The sequence below is a fragment of the Dendrobates tinctorius genome, unplaced genomic scaffold (assembly GCF_039654945.1).
Source record: "Dendrobates tinctorius isolate UK_male_01 unplaced genomic scaffold, ASM3965494v1 ptg000079l, whole genome shotgun sequence".
Classification (NCBI taxonomy): domain Eukaryota; kingdom Metazoa; phylum Chordata; class Amphibia; order Anura; family Dendrobatidae; genus Dendrobates; species Dendrobates tinctorius.
In genome coordinates, this window is record NW_027361747.1 from 13,591,394 (window position 1) to 13,609,381 (window position 17,988).

General features: G+C 41.0%; 1 protein-coding gene across 8 annotated transcripts in view; it reads right to left on the reverse strand.

The window, feature by feature from the left end:
- The window catches only part of LNX1 (ligand of numb-protein X 1), a 294,610-nt gene that overhangs the window by 108,317 nt on the left and 168,305 nt on the right, over positions 1 to 17,988 (reverse strand). For all 8 annotated transcript variants that reach the window (XM_073583540.1, XM_073583543.1, XM_073583545.1 and 5 more), the window contains one exon: positions 10,281 to 10,652. In XM_073583540.1, coding sequence (XP_073439641.1) covers positions 10,281 to 10,652 — 372 coding nt within the window. The remainder of the gene's footprint in view (positions 1 to 10,280; positions 10,653 to 17,988) is intronic.

Consider the following 17,988-nt stretch of genomic DNA (forward strand, 5'->3'; position numbering starts at 1 on the left):
CAGAGGCCAGTTTGTTCAAATTCACCGTAATGAAATTCAACAGGTGAACTCACCTCTGCACCATGAGACTTTCTCTCATGGTGCTGAGGTCACCGCAGTTCAGGTGCCTGGCTGGGAATGCAGCCTCAGTGACAGGCTGTAACCTCAATGACATCATTGCTCGTCACTCGCAGCAGCTCATTCTCAGCCTGGATGGTCGCATCTTGGCACTGTCCAGGTTGAAAATTATTAATCTCCAGACATGGATTACAGCGTGGAACAGAATGTCAAACAGGTGAGGGATATTATTGTTTTTTATTTTTGCATTATTACAGGTGATGAGGACGTCAACAAAGTGAGCGTTAGGTGAGCATAACTGTGTTTGTTATTTGTAAATAAAAAAAAGTCTGTTTTGCTTTTATTTCAAATAAAGGACTTTAGGGTATGTGCAGACGCTGCGGATTCCGCTGCGTTTCCGCAGCAGTTTTGGCCGCTGCGGACCCGCAGCAGTTTTAGCTGCGGTGTACAGTACCATTCAAATGAATGGTAAAAAAAAAACGCTGTGTAGACGTTGCGGAAAAATCTGCGCGGATTTGCTGCGGTTTTGAAACCGCAGAAAGAATTGACATGTCAATTCTTTCTGCGGAATCCGCAGCGGGTTCCTATCTACACCATTGTGGAGATGGTGAATCCGCAGGACCAAACCGCAGGCAAAACCGCAGATAATCCGCAGGTCTTTTGACCTGCGGTTTATCTGCGGTTTTTGCAAAATCCGTGCGGATTAATCTGCAGCGGATTCCGCAGCGTCTGCACACACCCTTATTCTGGCTGTGTGTTTATTTACAATATAACTATAGGATGAGTAATGGACAGGTGTTTTACAGACACCGCTCAAATAACTAACCGGTGAGCTTGATGTCACTAGACAATGCAAAGGTGACATCAACCCCACAAATATGAACTCCACTTGTCACCGCTACAGGGCAAGTGGGAAGAGCCGGGCAAATAATAGATGTGCCTTTTTGGGGCGGCTGCGGGCTGCTGTTTTTAGGCTGGGTGAGCCAACATCCATGGCCCTTTACTAGCCTGAGAATACCAGCCCCCAGCTGTCTGCTTCAGGAAGGCTTGTTCTGTTATGTGTTTCCTGTCATGGATCAAACTCCTTTGATATCTCCAGACTTTTTATTACATGAGACTTGTGATGCATTCCTCCATTACAAGATGTCTGCTAACAACAACTAACCAACAAGTTCTTAAACTCTATATTACACACATCAACTTAGTAAGACCCCTAGAGGCCACATCACATATAACATATTGCTACAAGGCTGGTTGTCAAAAATGAGGGTGAGCCCACTCCGTTTTCCTTAGTTATTTGATTAAATAATTTAAAAAAACAGTATAGGGACCCCTCTATTCTTCATAACCAACCTAGCTAATGCTGACATCTGAGGGTTGCAGCACCCAGCTGTGAATTTTGCCTCACTGGTTGTCAAAAATACAGTGGAACCCAAGCCTTTTTTTTATTTATTTAGAACGCAGGCACCAGCTGATGAATACTCCCATCAGCCATGCCTGCTCTCGCTGTTATTAGTGGCCCATCTGCCGACACCAATGACTGGAGGTAAATTTTTTGACAGTGTGGGAACCACGGCTGTCTGACCGGTGTTAATGATTTTACTGTCAATCAGAAGCAGTGTTTGCCGCACTGTCGACAACACCACAAACACCCGGTGTTAGGGGGCCGAACCTGAAGAGTAACACGGACTTCCTGGTGAAGTCCGTGTTCGGTGTCCGTGCCCGAACAGTAGGTGCTCGGTAGAGATGCTGAACTTTTATTGTTCGGGTTCGCCCATCTCTAATCAGCACTCCTAAGTTGTCTGTATGGACATGCAGGTCATAGAAAGCTGAATAAAATGATACCTTGATATCTGTCATCCGACGTCTTATTCCAAAGAAATTCATGTTTTTCTTAATATGTAAATGAGTTGTTAAGATCTATGGGTCGGACATAGATCTTCCTGGGAATCTGCCTCCAGAATTTACTATAAAAGAAAGGGGGCAATACCAGTGTGAGTAATAACTGACTGTTTACTCTCATAATCATACACAGCTCTACAGTGAGATCAGAACTAGCAAAGTACAGCAGAGCTAACACAGTTCAGCAAAGTGAACTTTATCTCAATGCAAATATTTGCAGCAGCAGTTGTATTATCACAGTGTTCTCATGTCTACTGCAGAGCTGTGACTGATTGTAACCAACACATCATAATTGAACCTTATCTCATTGCAGACACATCTGCAGTTATGTCAGCTCTGCTGTACTGCCCCTCCAAAACACTGGTTGCAGTGTGGTGTAAGCTGAAACACAATGAGAGGACACTTGCAGTGGAAAAGTGTTAGTACATCAGAAGTGAACTTTGCCTCATAATATTGTTAGCTCTGATGAGCTGTGTTTGCTCGGCTGTGCTGTGTTAGCTCTGCTGTGCTGTGTTAGCTCTGGTGTCACTGTAGAGCTACCAGTCATTATATGTCTTACCCTGGTAATGCCACCTTTCATTTATAATAAGTTTTGGAGGCAAATTCTCAGGAAGATCTATGTTCTGACAATAGATCTTAACAGCTCATATGCATATAAGAAAAAATGTAGTTTTCTCTGGAATAAGATATTGGATCGCAGATATCAAGGCATTTTATTCAGCTTCCTAAGACCTACATCCCCATATAGATGGCTTAGGAGTGTTGATTCTACTGACTAACGCCCATTAAAGTGTAACTGTAATTTCAGAAGAACTTGCAGCAGAATGTCAGTGTCCTCCCCCCTCCACCTCCACTCACCATAGAATCTTATAAACTGCAAGACGCTGGGCAATTTTCATATTTGCTGCATTTATTATATGCTTGTGGCGAAAATAGCAGTGATTTATTACATGCTTACCATGTCGAATCATATAGTTAATAAATGTGTGGCTATACTGAGTGGTAAAATGTGCCACATTTATTGGGGTGTGGGGGCTAAATGTTATCGGCAAAATAATGGTTTAAAATTAACATAAGAGGTGGCAAGAAAAAGGGAAATGTGTTTCAGGCAATGTTCACACCTTTGTTAAGGGTATTTTGATTTTCTGCTTTGTTTTCTGAACTGAAAAAGTGAAGTCTTATCCAAAACTGATTTGTTTTACAAGTGATGCAAACGGATGCAGAAGGGCCCCATTCAGATTTGTAAAACTGATTTTCCATTGCAGAAAGTTTTGCAGCAAGTTTCCTGGTTATGAATTTTTTTACTCTTTTCTGCTCCCTAATTTCAGTACTTGGAATTACTCTAGATTATGGATGTTGCTTATAACACACCCTCAATTGATTGTTAATGATGTCGGGTGTTGTCAGATACTAAAAAGCCATCATGGTATCAGATTTGTTATGTCTCTTTTCTGTTTATATTTTCTACAGTGGGGACTTTAATTGATAGTTTAACCTGCTGAAAAACTGAGCTCTGAAATATTGTATTCTCTTCCTAAGCTGCTGAGGGAGTTACATTACTATTGTGATTAATCTCTACTATAGAGACAGCTGTATCCAATAGACCTAGCCCTGCATGATGTATCACCTGATAAAGAAAACTCTCCAAACCCAATATTATTGATTGATCTGTGGGTCAAAAACACTTCCACCTCCCTCGAAAAAGAGTCCACAGGAATTCTTAGTTAAAGAGGTTTCAACTACTATGATACAGATGCCCTAACCCGAGGATAAGTCATTATCATCAATATCATATAGGTGGGGGTCCGACATCTGGCAACCCTACTGATCAGCTGGACAGACTGGAATAGCACAGCTTTGTCGCACTGAAGGCTGTTGCAGATTTGAGCTTTCACCAGAATTATCAGACATTTGTGGGAGAACGAACTGTCTGACTTATTACATGCTGTAACTGGTATCTTCATAATCAAAGATTGGAGAAGTACAAGAGAAACTGACCCAAACAAACCAAAGACGTCATACAGTACTGTATATTAACAAATTGCCATAATTAACACAGTGCTTTCAGTCATGTAGGCATGGCCGGTGCAGCTTCGGTCACCACTCAGAGCAGAGAAAGCAGTTGCTGTAACCACAACACTTACTGACCGCCGGCTAAGGACTGATGCATTGCAGAGCTGACAGTCAGTGCCGGGGTCGTGGGTACTGCTGCCGATCACTATGTACTGAGCAATGACTGAAGCCCTGCCTCCATGACTGAAAGCAGATGGCTGCCAAGAGGAATAAAGTTCATTTTTTCCTGACAGTGGGGCTCTCAGTACGGTGCCAGGCTGCTTCTGAATACAATTAACCTGCAGATTAACGTCATTTTTTCACATGACCGTTTCCCTTGAAAGCCTGCTGCCGGGTACTATACATGAGCTTCTAATCTTTTCTGGTGTTACATTCAATCTTCATTCAACCTTTGACAAAGCTGGTATCATCTGACTGGTGGGGATGCTGGGTGTCAACACAAACTAATAAGGATCGGCCACTCAATTATTCCTAAACTACTATAATACAATGACCCCTCATTGTTTATATAGTTTATATATTTTTGTGATCCTTCCATATAATTGTGAAAATCCAGAAATTGATACAGGTTGAGAATAGGGATGATCAATCCCTTGGATGTTTGGGTTTGTAGGGTACGACCTAACTTTAGTCCAAAGTTCAGTTCGGGTACCAGAACTCTACCCGAACTTCAACCAAAACCTGTACCCCATAGAAGTCCATGCGGACCAGAACTTTGGTAAAATGGCCTTAGTGAGGGCTAGGGGGCTGCCAAAGCAAGCAGAATCTCTCAGCATCCAAACTCCGAACACTAAAACAGACTTTCGGGAGAAGTCATTGTTTGGAATTCAGCATTGAGTACGAACTCCGAACTTTACAGATCGAGTTCGCTCATCTGTAGTTATGAAGACCAAGGTGAAGTTCTTATGCAAGATAAAATTTGGATTTGTAGGTGAAAATAATACATATTGGAAAATTTAGCTTGTCAAAGAGATGAAGATACAGTGGGGAAAAAAAGTATTTGGTCAGCAACCAATTGTGCAAGTTCTTCCATTTAAAAAGATGAGAGAGACCTGTAATTGACATCATCGGTAGAACACAACTATGAGAGTCAAAATGAGAAAACAAATGCAGAAAATCACCTTTTTGATTTGGCAAGATTTATTTAGCAAATTATGGTGGAAAATAAGTGTTTGGTCATCTAAAAACATGCAAGATTTCTGGCTCTCGCAGAACTGTAACTTCTTCTTTAAGAGGCTCCTCTGTCCTCCACTCATTACCTGTAGTAATGGCACCTGTTTGAACTTGTTATCAGTATAAAAGAAACCTGTCCACTACCTCAGTCACACTCCAAACTCCACTATGGTGAAGATCAATGAGCTGTCGATGGATATCAGAAACAAAATTGTAGCCCTGTACCAGGCTGGGAAGACTGAATCTGCAATAGACAAGTAGCTTGGTGTGATGCAATCAACTGTGGGAGCAATAATAAGAAAATGGAAGACATACAAGACCTCTAATAATTTCCCTCGATCTGGGGCTCCACGCAAGATCTCACCCTGTGGGGTCAAAATGATCACAAGAGCGGTGAGCAAAAATCCCAGAACCATACGGGGAGACCTAGTGAATGACCCGCATAGAGTTGGGACCACCATAACAAAGACTACCATCAGTAACACACTATGCCGCCAGGGACTCAGATCCTGCAGTGCCAGACGTGTCCCCCTGCTTAAGCCAGTACATGTCCAGGCCCATCAGAAGTTTGCTGGAGAGCATTTGGATTATCCAGAAGAGTATTAGGAGAATGTCATATGATCTGATGAAACCAAAGTAGATCTGTTTGGTAGAAACAAAATCGTCGTGTTTGGAGGAGACAGAAAGCTGTGATGCCTCCTAAGAACACCATACCTACTGTGAAGCATAGGGGTGGCAACATCATGCTTTTGTGCTGTTTTTCTGCAAAGGAACCAGGACGACTGATCCGTATACATGAAAGAATGAATGGGGCCATGTATCGTGAGATTTTGAGTGCAAACCGCCTTCCATCACCAAGGGCATTGAAAATGAAATGTGGATGGGTTTTTCAGCATGATTATGATCTCACGCACACCGCCAGGGCAACAAAGGAGTGGCTTCGTAAGAAGCATATGAAGGTCCTGGAGTGGCCTAGCCAGACTCCAGATCTCAACCCCATAGAAAACCTTGGTAGGTAGGGAGTTGAAAGTCTGTGTTGCCCAGCGACAGGCCTAAAACATCACTGCTCTAGAGGAGATCTGCATGGAGGAATGGGCCAACATACCACCAACAGTGTGTGCCAACCTTGTGAAGACTTACCGAAAACGTTTTACCTCTGTCATTGCCAACAAAGGATATATAACAAAATATTGAGATGAACTTTTGTTAATGATCAAATACTTATTTTCCACAATATTTAGCAAAAAAATCTTGCAAAATCAGACAAGGTGATTTTCTGGATTTGCTTTCTTATTTTGACTCTCATAGTTGTGGTCTACCTATGATGTCAATTACAGGCCTCTCTCATCTTTTTAAGTGGGAGAACGTGCACAATTTTACCCCACTGTATGAGAATAAGGCTATATGTCTTCAGTGTGCGTATTTGTGTATGAACCCCATGGATGCCAAAAGTATTTGGCAAGATTTAAAGCTATATTGGTAGACCCGGGGAACACCTAGCAGCTTTGATGCTTGTCTGTGGGGTTTTATTTAAATATGTCATCTCCAGTACGGAGAGTCACTCCGAAGTTATAAAGTAAGTTTATCTGAGGCATAAGAAGGCATCTGGAAACACGATATGCCGTGAGTGTTACCCGAGAGAATTCCACCCTTCTAAGAAAGAAGTTTCAACAAAAGAATCATCACATTTTACAATGAAATCTCTTTTATTTTTTTTAAAGGGAAGTTTATATTTCCTCAAATATATTGAAAATAAAAAAAATTCTAATTTCAGGATAAATTTTATTTTATTTTTAGTTACTGGGTTTTCTCAATGTACCCTCCATAACCTCGGTGACTCTGCAAGGAGGCACCACATACAGCCTCTATAATCACTTTCAGGTGTTGCGCTCAACAAATTACACATACCTTCTTGGCAACTTGTCAGAGATTGCAGGAGTCAGTAGTGAGCAAAATGAATGGCTGTGATGGCAGTGATAGATATTACCAGAGAGCCCCACTGGCCCTGCTTTATGTCACTGGCTCTGGAAAGCTTTCATGAGAAAAGGAATTTTATAATTACATTGCTGAGTATGTGTCAGAAGACCAGATCCCAATGGTTTTCCAGCTTTCATTTCTCTCCTGTCCTTGGCAGAAGTAAAGCTTTAAGCATCCTGCATTAAACAAGAAGTCTGGAGCCCCGAGCTTGGATAACAGTGAGATTAGCGTTTGTTATGTAGAAAGAGATGCGGGAAAAAGACACAGCTGTTCGACCGCAGTCATGCCATATTATAATTAATATACTAAAGAAAAGAAAACAACACACACAAAGTATTCACTAAAGCAAATACAATGGAATGAAATACAATGGCCCGGATTCATCAATGTGTAACGCCACAAATCTGGAGTAACTTTGAAAAGTTGTGACATTTTTATGCAACGCATTGTTGTGCAAAAACTTTGTGAATTTTTGTAATTTTCAAGCCATTATGGCTAGCTCTGGAAAAACAGGGAGGAGCTGGGATGAGATGGGGGCGCTACAGGGCATGGCTAAGCCTGCTCATCTCATTCATGATGAGTTATGGCATACCTTACACCAAAAATCTTATTCCAGTGCCCAGCTGGAGTAAGATTAGTCCCGGGGCATATATGCCCCTTTAAGACACACTTGATTCACTAAGGTGTGTACACTTATTGATGAATCAGGCACCCAAGACTCCACCATGCCGTCTCATCCATACTTGATTGAACAACGCCACATCACAAAGTAACTTACCATACAGCACAAAATCCCCAATACAAAATAAACTACAATATAACACAAAATCCACAACATAGACTTAACACATAGATCAGAACACAAACTAAACTACCGTTCGACACACAATCCCCCATACAGTCTAAACTAACATATATCACAAAATAAGCATCAGTACAACACAAAATAAACAACCCTATGACACAAAATCGACATAACATGCTAAACTACCATACGACACAAAATCCACATAACATAATAAACTACCCTACGACACAGAATCCACATCACAGACTAAACTACCATACAACACAAAGTTCAAATCACAAAATAAACAACAATACAACACAAAATCCACAACACAAAATAAACTACTAGAAAACACAAAATCCACATCACAAACTAAAATACCATACGACACAAAATCCACATCACAAAGCCCAAATAGCAAACAGGATACAACTGGCAGAAACACAAATGGCAGCCATTATAATCCAGTGAATTGGGAGAAAAATCAAAGTGTGTCTTGATAATGGAGCACTTGCTGGAGGAGTTCTAGAGATGACCAGATGATTACATCACAAAGACAATGATTTGCTACAGATTTTTTAACACTGAGGAGATAACATAAGAGATCTGTGATACATTAACACAACAAAACATGAAGCTTTGTACAATGTACAGATTTTGGCTTCATATGTTTTAAGTAGAGGGTTCAACTTTCATCCTCTAGCAATACATATGATATCCTTATGACATGTCAGCATTTATTAACTGGATACATTGCTTATTGCATTTACAGAGATTGAATAAAAATAAGCAAATAAACCGTTGCTCAGTGCTACAGGCTCGTTATGGAGTAATTAAAGTGGACCTGTCAGCTCTTTTTACATGTCTAATAATGTAATTCACCTCGAAATAATAATACAAGAGCATCTTTTCTTATCACTGAACATTGTGCATTTTCTGTGTTAGTTCTCCTAGAAGTTGACAAATAAATTGACAAGTGGGTGTTACCAGTTGTGGGAGTGTAATTGCACACACTGACACTGACCAATCAGTTCTCAGTGAGTTAGACTGTGAGTTAGACATGAGTCTCTTGTGATTTATATGACCCCAGCCACTACTGTGATATATATGCCCCATAGTTTCCTGTGATTTATATGTCCCCTGTGTCTCCTGTCATGTATATGCCCCAATAACCTCCTATGGTGTATATATCCCATGTGTCCTGTGTCTCCTGTGGTATATGTTCCCAGCCCCTCCTGTGATGTATACGCCCCAGAGTCTCCTGTGGTATATGTTCCCAGCCCCTCCTGTGATGTATACGCTCCAGAGTCTCCTGTGGTATATGTTCCCAGCCCCTCCTGTGATGTATACACCCCAGAGCCTCCTGTGGTATATGTTCCCAGCCCCTCCTGTGATGTATACACCCAGAGCCTCCTGTGGTATATGTTCCCTGCCCCTCCTGTGATGTATACGCTCCAGAGTCTCCTGTGGTATATGTTCCCAGCCCCTCCTGTGATGTATACGCCCCAGAGTCTCCTGTGGTATATGTTCCCAGCCCCTCCTGTGATGTATACGCTCCAGAGTCTCCTGTGGTATATGTTCCCAGCCCCTCCTGTGATGTATACACCCCAGAGCCTCCTGTGGTATATGTTCCCAGCCCCTCCTGTGATGTATACACCCCAGAGCCTCCTGTGGTATATGTTCCCAGCCCATTCTGTGATGTATATGCCCCAGAGTCTCTTGTGATGTATCTGTCCCTAATCTTCCTGTGATGTATATGCCCTGAGCTCTATAAATGTAACGTGAGCAGCGATTACCCCCTGTGAGGAGACCTGCAGTGTAATATATCTGTGTTCAGAACTTACTGTGGCAAGTTCTTTTCAAAATTCATAGCGTGTATCAAGAGTCAACTGTGCTCAAAACCGATGTAAATTTGGAAAAGTAGTTGCGAGTAGCAACATTATCAATACGACCTAACATCGTCGCACCTCGGAGAAGCAGCTCCTGCCTTCACATTAGGGGTGAGTTGATTAAATGTTTTATGAAATCTAGTAGAATAAATTTCAAGTTGATAATTTTGCACAGCCCCGAGTGATGGAATAAATATCCAATTGGTCCCTGGCAGAAAAAAGGTTCCCCACCCCTGCTATAGCAGCATCAGGAATGAAAGGGGACATACTGATTCTAGAATATGGACTGACTGTTTCTCCAGTAAAGATTTACCATTGTGTATGTTTGGATGCAAACTACATTCAATGCATTTTCTTGGTCACCAAGATAATGTTATTTTTTGTTTCTCTAACTTTGATCATGGTATTTCATACAATACCTGTATAAGTTGAGCTGCAATTTCTGGGGTCCCATTTCGGACATCGTGGCCATTGATTGCCAAAACACGATCGTTTTCCTGCAAATAACCGTCTCGAGCTGCTACTCCTCCTTCCAGTAGATTAAAGATATATATTCCAGGCTCATCTCGTTTGCGGACGAGCTTTATCCCAAGCTGAACATCTTGGCTGCTTTTACTTAGCACAACATGTATGCTGTCATCCCGAGGGGACTGTGAGTCTGTGGTGACACCATTGCTCCTACATTTGTACCTCTGTTCCCTGAGAACTGTAAGCTTCAGCACCTGGCAGGGCTGTCGGAGGATGGAAAGTGCATAGGAGTGAGGCACATTGCTGATGTCGATGCCATTTACCTGCAAGATTTCAAGATATCATACATTTAGTACTCACAAAACCATAGAAATAAAATCATAGAGCTTAGTGTTTTCCCCTACTATCTGCAGAACTTCATGGAACATCAGATTTGCTCACTAACATACAAGACCATCCGAGTCAAACCAAGTTCTGACACAATTATAAAGGCCCAAAGCTTCGAGAGAGGATAATTAATCTTGACCGTAGCTGACAATGAGACTTGTTATTTTACATGACAGTGTAGTTCTTTTGGCTTGGTTCACATTTAGTCTTTTAGACCTTAGTAATGATATGACCTACATGTAACAACGGTGTATGATGCAATGAAAAGGTGCTGTATTCTGTATAGAGTGAGGTTGGGACCTCAAAATCATTTTCTTTAAGAGACCTCAAATCCCCACTCCAACAATGTCTACATAGAGTTCCTTTTTCCAGGTTCTTTCTTTGTGCAGATGAATTTGTTTGGGGTACTGTGTTTTTGTGTATTCTTCAAACAGATTGTCTCTGACAATGATCAAAAGGCTTGGATATGTTTAAAGGTTTAAACAAGAGCTCCCATCAAAGTTTTTCTCCTCTTAATATATTGCAGCCATCATATTGTATAGCACTGTGTATTTACAATTGCTCATTTTGCCATTCTACCCAGTTAATTCTTTTTTCTCTGTGCTATGTTGAAACAGGAAGTCTCTTTTTCCTGCATGAGTCATCTCCCTCTTTAACTCCTGACACAGCTGCTCCTCCTCCGCCTTCCAGGGACTTTTGCACAATTACTCATGCAGGGAAAAGAGACTTCCTGTTTCTACATACAGCTTAGAAGGATTCAGCTAGTCTAGATTTCATAGACCTAATGGAAAAGAGAAGAATAAGCTGGATAGGAGGACAAAATAAGCAATTCTAAGTACACAGTGTTATACAGGGTGATTCACTCACTACCCAGAAAAACTGCTGTAACTTCTAAAGGAGAGTGTCGGCTGTACTGAAATTTGGACTGTACATACCTTGGTTCATGAGAAGTGAGAGTCCAATGAACCTCAGCATCAGTGATCAGAAACACCCTTTCACCGAGGGTCTCGCTGACTTGTCACTCTGTAGGTCGTTTCTACTATGATGTAGACTTGCTGCACGCCTTTCTGCATACAATTCGGTAGTTTGTGTGTGGTGCTTGCATTTCACTCCTGTTGATTTCCTTCTGCATTTTTTTAGCAATGTACAGATACAGTTTGAAGGAGCGTTTTTTCATAGTGAAAACTTATTGGAACACTAAGTCCTTAAACAGGTGCCAAAGTGAGTTTATAAAGAAGTTTATAAGTCGAAATCTGCCATTCAAGCAGTGTATACTGTCATTGGTGAATAAGCTGGAATGTACAGGAACATTACTGCATAGGCATGATGGAGGATGTTTCCTTTGGTGCCATTTGAAGAGTCAGGTGTACAGTAACAAGCCACGAATATTACAAGCACTCGACAACATACAGCGAGAAATTCAGGCTACGACCCCAGACTTCCTGCTGAAGACATTCATCAATATGGAACAGCACGTACAGGTGTGCTTGGATGCGAATGGTGGACATTTTCAACACCTACTTTAAATCATCATTGTTTCATGAGCCAAGGTACTGTATGTCCAGTCTAAATTTCAGTATGACAGATCGTCTCTTTTAGAAGTTGCATCAATTTTTCTGGGTAAAGTAGCGAGTGAATCACCCTGAACAATATGATGACTGCAATATATTAAGGGGATAAAAATTTTGATGAGAGTGCTTCTTTAAGATAGAAAACTTAGGTCTAATTCAGACATTTGTTTACACAGTGTGGCATTCATTTTTGTCATATGCAAAAGATAAATTCCAAGCTTCTCACAAGCATTAAAAAGTAAAAAAAAAGTGCACGGATGAAACACAGATGTGTTGTCTGTTTTTATCAATGTCCCATTCACTTGTATTGGCGAATTTGATCTGTAACTCAAAACAAAATTGAAAAAAAATGTCTTTGTTTTTGTGTGGACACTCTGCAAAAATTGGGGGACTTTTAAATATCCCCAAAGACTATAATAGGTACATGTTCTATTTATGAAAAACACGAATAGAAGACGTACATAAAAAGTGGATGTCTGGCTCAACTTGAAGACTGATTTTGGCATTTACATTTTTTTAAAATGTGGTTTCTATTTTTTTTAAATAAATGTCCTATCTTTAGGGTAGGTGATGATTGTCAGAGCAATGGGGGTTTAACTTTGTTTAAAAGGACTGATGCGTATGCTCCCCTTCATTGATTACACAGCGCCATACTGAGTAGCAGCCATGCTCAATATCACCCCTCCCTCTATTTGAATAATACAAACCTGTAATGCCAGTCGAAATTACTGCTAAATGTACATTGTTTTGTCTGGTATACATTAAAGGGCACTCAGCTGATCAGACTCCACCAGTTTGACATTGATCGCCTACTTTTGGGAACATGTTTAATAGGATCTTAATTACTGGCAAGGTATAAACTTCATCATGGAGCAGGTTTAGATGTATTGTGCAGGCTCAGAAGCTGAGCCTGCTCCACTCATGACAGTTGTCTGCTATATTATATAGCTGCCCATGACTTTACATGCAGCCAATGAAGCACACTTGGTATCATTGCATCTGTAAAAATCTGTTCTATTAAAATACAGAATAATTTAACACCGTCAAGAAAAAAGAAATGAAAATGCCATTTTTGTTTTCTGCACCTCCCACAAAAAAATGCAATACAATCAGATCCAAATGTCATATACAGTATACTTCAAAAATAGCACCTACAAATACTGCAGTTTGATATGCAAAAACAAGCCCACATACAGCTCCATTGGTGGAAAAATTGAAAGAAGTAATGTGTCTCAGAAAATTGGGACACAAATGATTTTTTAATAAAGTTATTAAAGCCACTAAAATAATCATAATAACTATAAAAAAAATGCAAGTTTAGTATAACTGTAATAATACTGACCTGAAGAATCACGTCACCCCATCATTTTTACTGTATAATGAACCTTGTAAAATGAAACCCGTAAAACAGATTTTTTTTCTCACCATTTCACCTCACTTTGAACTTTTTCCCAGTATTTCAGTACATTAAATGTTAAAAATAAACTCTGTCATTCCGAAGTTCATCTTGGCCAGCAAAAAACAAGTCTTCATAAGTCCATATTAACCAAAAAATAAAAATGTCATGGATCTTGGAAGAAGGGTGTGGAAAAAACAAAAAAAAGTGGAAAAAGTGAAAATTGGCCACACTGAACCAGAGCAGAAATTAAATTTGAGCTTTGATAGGTTACTAGGGACAATGAATTTTGTAAATAAAATAACATAGCTACATTGTATATCTATCAGATCACATTGTTTAGTAGTATACAATATATAGCTAGATAGATCTATAAAGGTTATCAAAGACGGCATGATTGGTGACTGCAGAGACACCTAGGTATTAAGGGTTGGCCTACGATAATGTATTCCTATGCTGTTGGCCATTCTGTAGTAGAGAATTCCTTTCACAGTCAGTTTTGTTTGACACTAACCAGTTAAACTTTACTCTCGCTGATGTCACTCCTACCTGCTCAATGCTGTCATACTTTCCATATATATTCAGTCATCTTTTAGATTAGCTAGGTCATTTATATCTGACTACATACTGAAAAATCTGAGCAGTCAGCGAATTTTGTAAAGATACAAAGCCACTCATGTCTGACATACTAGAATGATTAGACAGGTTTTATAAGGGCTTTAAATCCCCCGGAAGAAGTGATGAAGTATCTTAAAACATGAAATGTTTCAGAAACTCCACATGAAATTCATTTTAATTTCCAGTGAAGTTTTGTCATATATGGATCCTGTGCCAAGATTTTACTTCAAATATTTTGTATGAGAAATCAGTTTTGCCTATAATAAAATGCATGGAGTGGATCCCCAGATGTTTCAGGATTGAGGTCTGACCTGAAATCACAAAAAATTACTTCCTAGCAGTGTTGAATATTTTTTTTGTAAAAGCCTGATACTCATGTCTTGTGGTTGAAGAAAGATAACATGGAATATTTCTTGACCTATTCTTGGTTCCTACCTTCTTCAGATATCTTCTGTCATGATCCAGGTTGGATTATGACAGATAAAAGCAGGAGTAACCTTTTTTTTTTCCTTAAGCTGTGTGCTTAACCCCTTAATGTCCAATGACGGACACAGTCCGTCATCAGACATTTCCCCTGCTTTGATGAGGGCTCCGGCGCTGAGCCCACATCAAAGCCGGGACATGTCAGCTGTTATGAACAGCTGACATGTGCCCGCAATAGGCGCGAGCGGAATCGCCGTCCGCCGGCGCCTATTAACTAGCTAAATGCCACTGTCAAAGCTGACAGCGGGCATTTAAATAGAATTTCCGGCCGCCGGGCCGGAAATGACGTCATCGCCGACCCCGTCACGTGATCGGGGGTCGGCGTCACGTTGCCTGGACAACCAGAGGTCTCTATGAGACCTCTATGGTTGTTCCAGGCATAAGGCTTTCAGCGCCACCCGGTGGTCGGCGCTGAAAGCACAGCAGTAAATCTGTTACATATGGGCGATCTGCTCATCGCCCATATGTAGCAGAGTCAATCGGGTTGCGCATGCTTCTAGCCTCCTATGGAGGCTATTGAAGCATGCCAAAAGTAAAAAAAAAATGTTTAAAAATAAAAAAAATTAAAAAAACCCTAAAAGTTCAAATCACCCCCCTTTCGCCCCAATCAAAATAAAACAGTAAAAAAAAAATCCCACATACACATATTAGGTATCGCCGCGTTCAGAATCGCCCGATCTATCAATAAAAAAAAAGCATTAACCCGATCGCTAAACGGCGTAGCGAGAAAAAAATTCAAAACGCCAGAATTACGTTTTTTTGGTCACCAAGACATTGCATTAAAATGCAATAACAGGCGATCAAAAGAATGTATCTGCACAAAAGTGGTGTCATTAAAAATGTCAGTCCGGCACGGAAAAAATAAGCCCTCACCCGACCCCAGATCATGAAAAATGGAGACGCTACGGGTCTCAGAAAATTGCGCAAATTTTTTTTTTTTTTTTTAGCAAACTTTGGATTTTTTTTTCACCACTTAGATAAAAGAGGACATAGACTTGTTTGGTGTCTATGAACTCGTAATGACCTGGAGAATCATAATGGTAGGTCAGATTTAGCATCTAGTGAACCTAACAAAAAAGCCAAGCAAAAAACAAGTGTGGGATTGCACTTTTTTTGCAATTTCACCGCACTTGGAATTTTTTTCCTGTTTTCGAGTACACGATATGGTAAAACCAATGATGTCATTTAAAAGTACAACTCGTCCCGCAAAAAATAAGCCCTCACATGGCCATATAAATGGAAAATTAAAAAAGTTATGGCTCTGGAAAGAAGGGGAGGGAAAAATGAAAATGTAAAACCAAAAATACCCCTGGTCGTTAAGGGGTTAAGGTTAGTTTTTCCCCCGGTGGCCATTAGGGTCATTGCACTGTGGTGGTTTCAGTTCTAGTTTTGCCCCCGGTGGCCGTTAGGGTTATTGCACTCTGGTTACTTTAGTTTAGTGCACGTGATTATAAAGCAGGTGTGATTGCTCTTACTCTGACCTATAAAAGAGTGTCAGGTGTTGCAATCACTGTTGGTGATATTGCTCATTTCCAACCAAGTCTGGTGGAGGAAGGAACTACAGAGAGGAGATCCTGGCAGCTCAGGGGAGCTCTGGTGTTATAGCTTCAGGTGGAAGCTGAATTCAGGTGTCGAGCTTCAATGGTGAAGCTGAACTTTGGTGTTGTGCTCTGTTGCTTGGAGCAATAGCAACAAAGCAAAGCTAAGTGGTGTTTTCACTGTTTTTGACTTCCCTTATGTGTGTTTTAGTGCAGTGGTGGGATTAGTTTCTGCACCGTCCATTTCACTAGAAAGGGCTAGGTGCAGGGCGAGCTAGGGATTTTTAGGTATCCTGGTCGGCGCCAGGTGAGGAACCTGTATAGGGATCGTTAGGAATTTAGGGACACTGCCTCAGGGGAGTGCAGGAGGTCGCCACGTCCCCATTCCCTATTGCAGGGCCCACCACTGTAACTGTTCCCTGGTGTTTCCCTTTGTTATTTAAATTCACCCTGCTGGAGGCGGCGTATCCAGATACATGTGTAATTCTAAAATTCGCCTGCTGGAGGCGGTGTATCCGGCTGCACGTTATATTATTTAAATTCACCCTACTGGAGGCGGTGTATCCAGGGTCACATGTGTCAGAGAAATTTGCCCTGCTGAAGGCAGTGTGTCCAGTCACACGTAACCATCACATCTTCATGTTTTCAATGTCTAAAGTTAGCCATTTATTGTCTAGTTTCTGAAGGATTATTCATTTAATGGAGTAACAATTGTATTGTGGATATGTGATCGGTAATTTAAATGGTCACTGTCGTTTCAACAAAGTTATTATGAATCAATAGGGGTAATGTAAGGGGATGAAAACTGTGATGGGACTTCATGGAGGAGAAAAGTCTGAGGTGAGAAATGTGTAAAGGGACAGTATGAGGGGAAGTATGGGAACAGCAGAGGGGAATATGTGTGAGATCGTTATAGGGGGTGAAATATGTGAAGGGACAGTATGGGGAGAGAACTGTGTGAGGAAACAGCATGGGGGATAAATGTGTGAGGGGAGAGTCTTAGGGAGAAATGTATGAGGGTACAGTGTAGTGGGAGAGGAGTTGGATGAGACACTATGGGGAAAAATGTGTGAGGGGACAATATAGTGTGAGAAATGTGTGTTGGGACAGTATGAGGGGAGAAATGAGTGAATGGTCACAATATGGGGGAAAAATGTAAAGAGTCACAGTATGGGGGTTAGTGTGAGAGGTCACAGTATAGAAACTGGGCAGTGTACAAAGGGGGTAGAATGTGGAGACAGTGTGGGGGCATAGCAAAATGGAGAAAGTATGCAGTGAGGAGAGGGCACAGTATAGAGACTGGGAATTATAGAGGGGACACACTATGAGTGGACAGTGTGAAGAGTGAGCCCAGCATGGGAAGGGAACAGCAAGGTAGGGAACACTAAGATAAGGACAACGTGGTGGTTATAGAAATATAAGAGCTGACAGTGGTGGTTATAGTTCATAAGAGCAGACAGTGTACAGTCAATATTTTATAGGAGAGGACAGTGTGGAGGCCATGTACTGTGAGAGGGGCTGTGTGAGTAACATATTTTGTTCAAGGAGCCCAGTAAAGGGCAATTACTTATTCAGGGGCAGATTTTTTTTTATTCAGGTACATTATAATGGCATTGTTATTATTGAAGGCCAACTTGTTGGGATGAGCTGCAAAAGACCAGAGAAC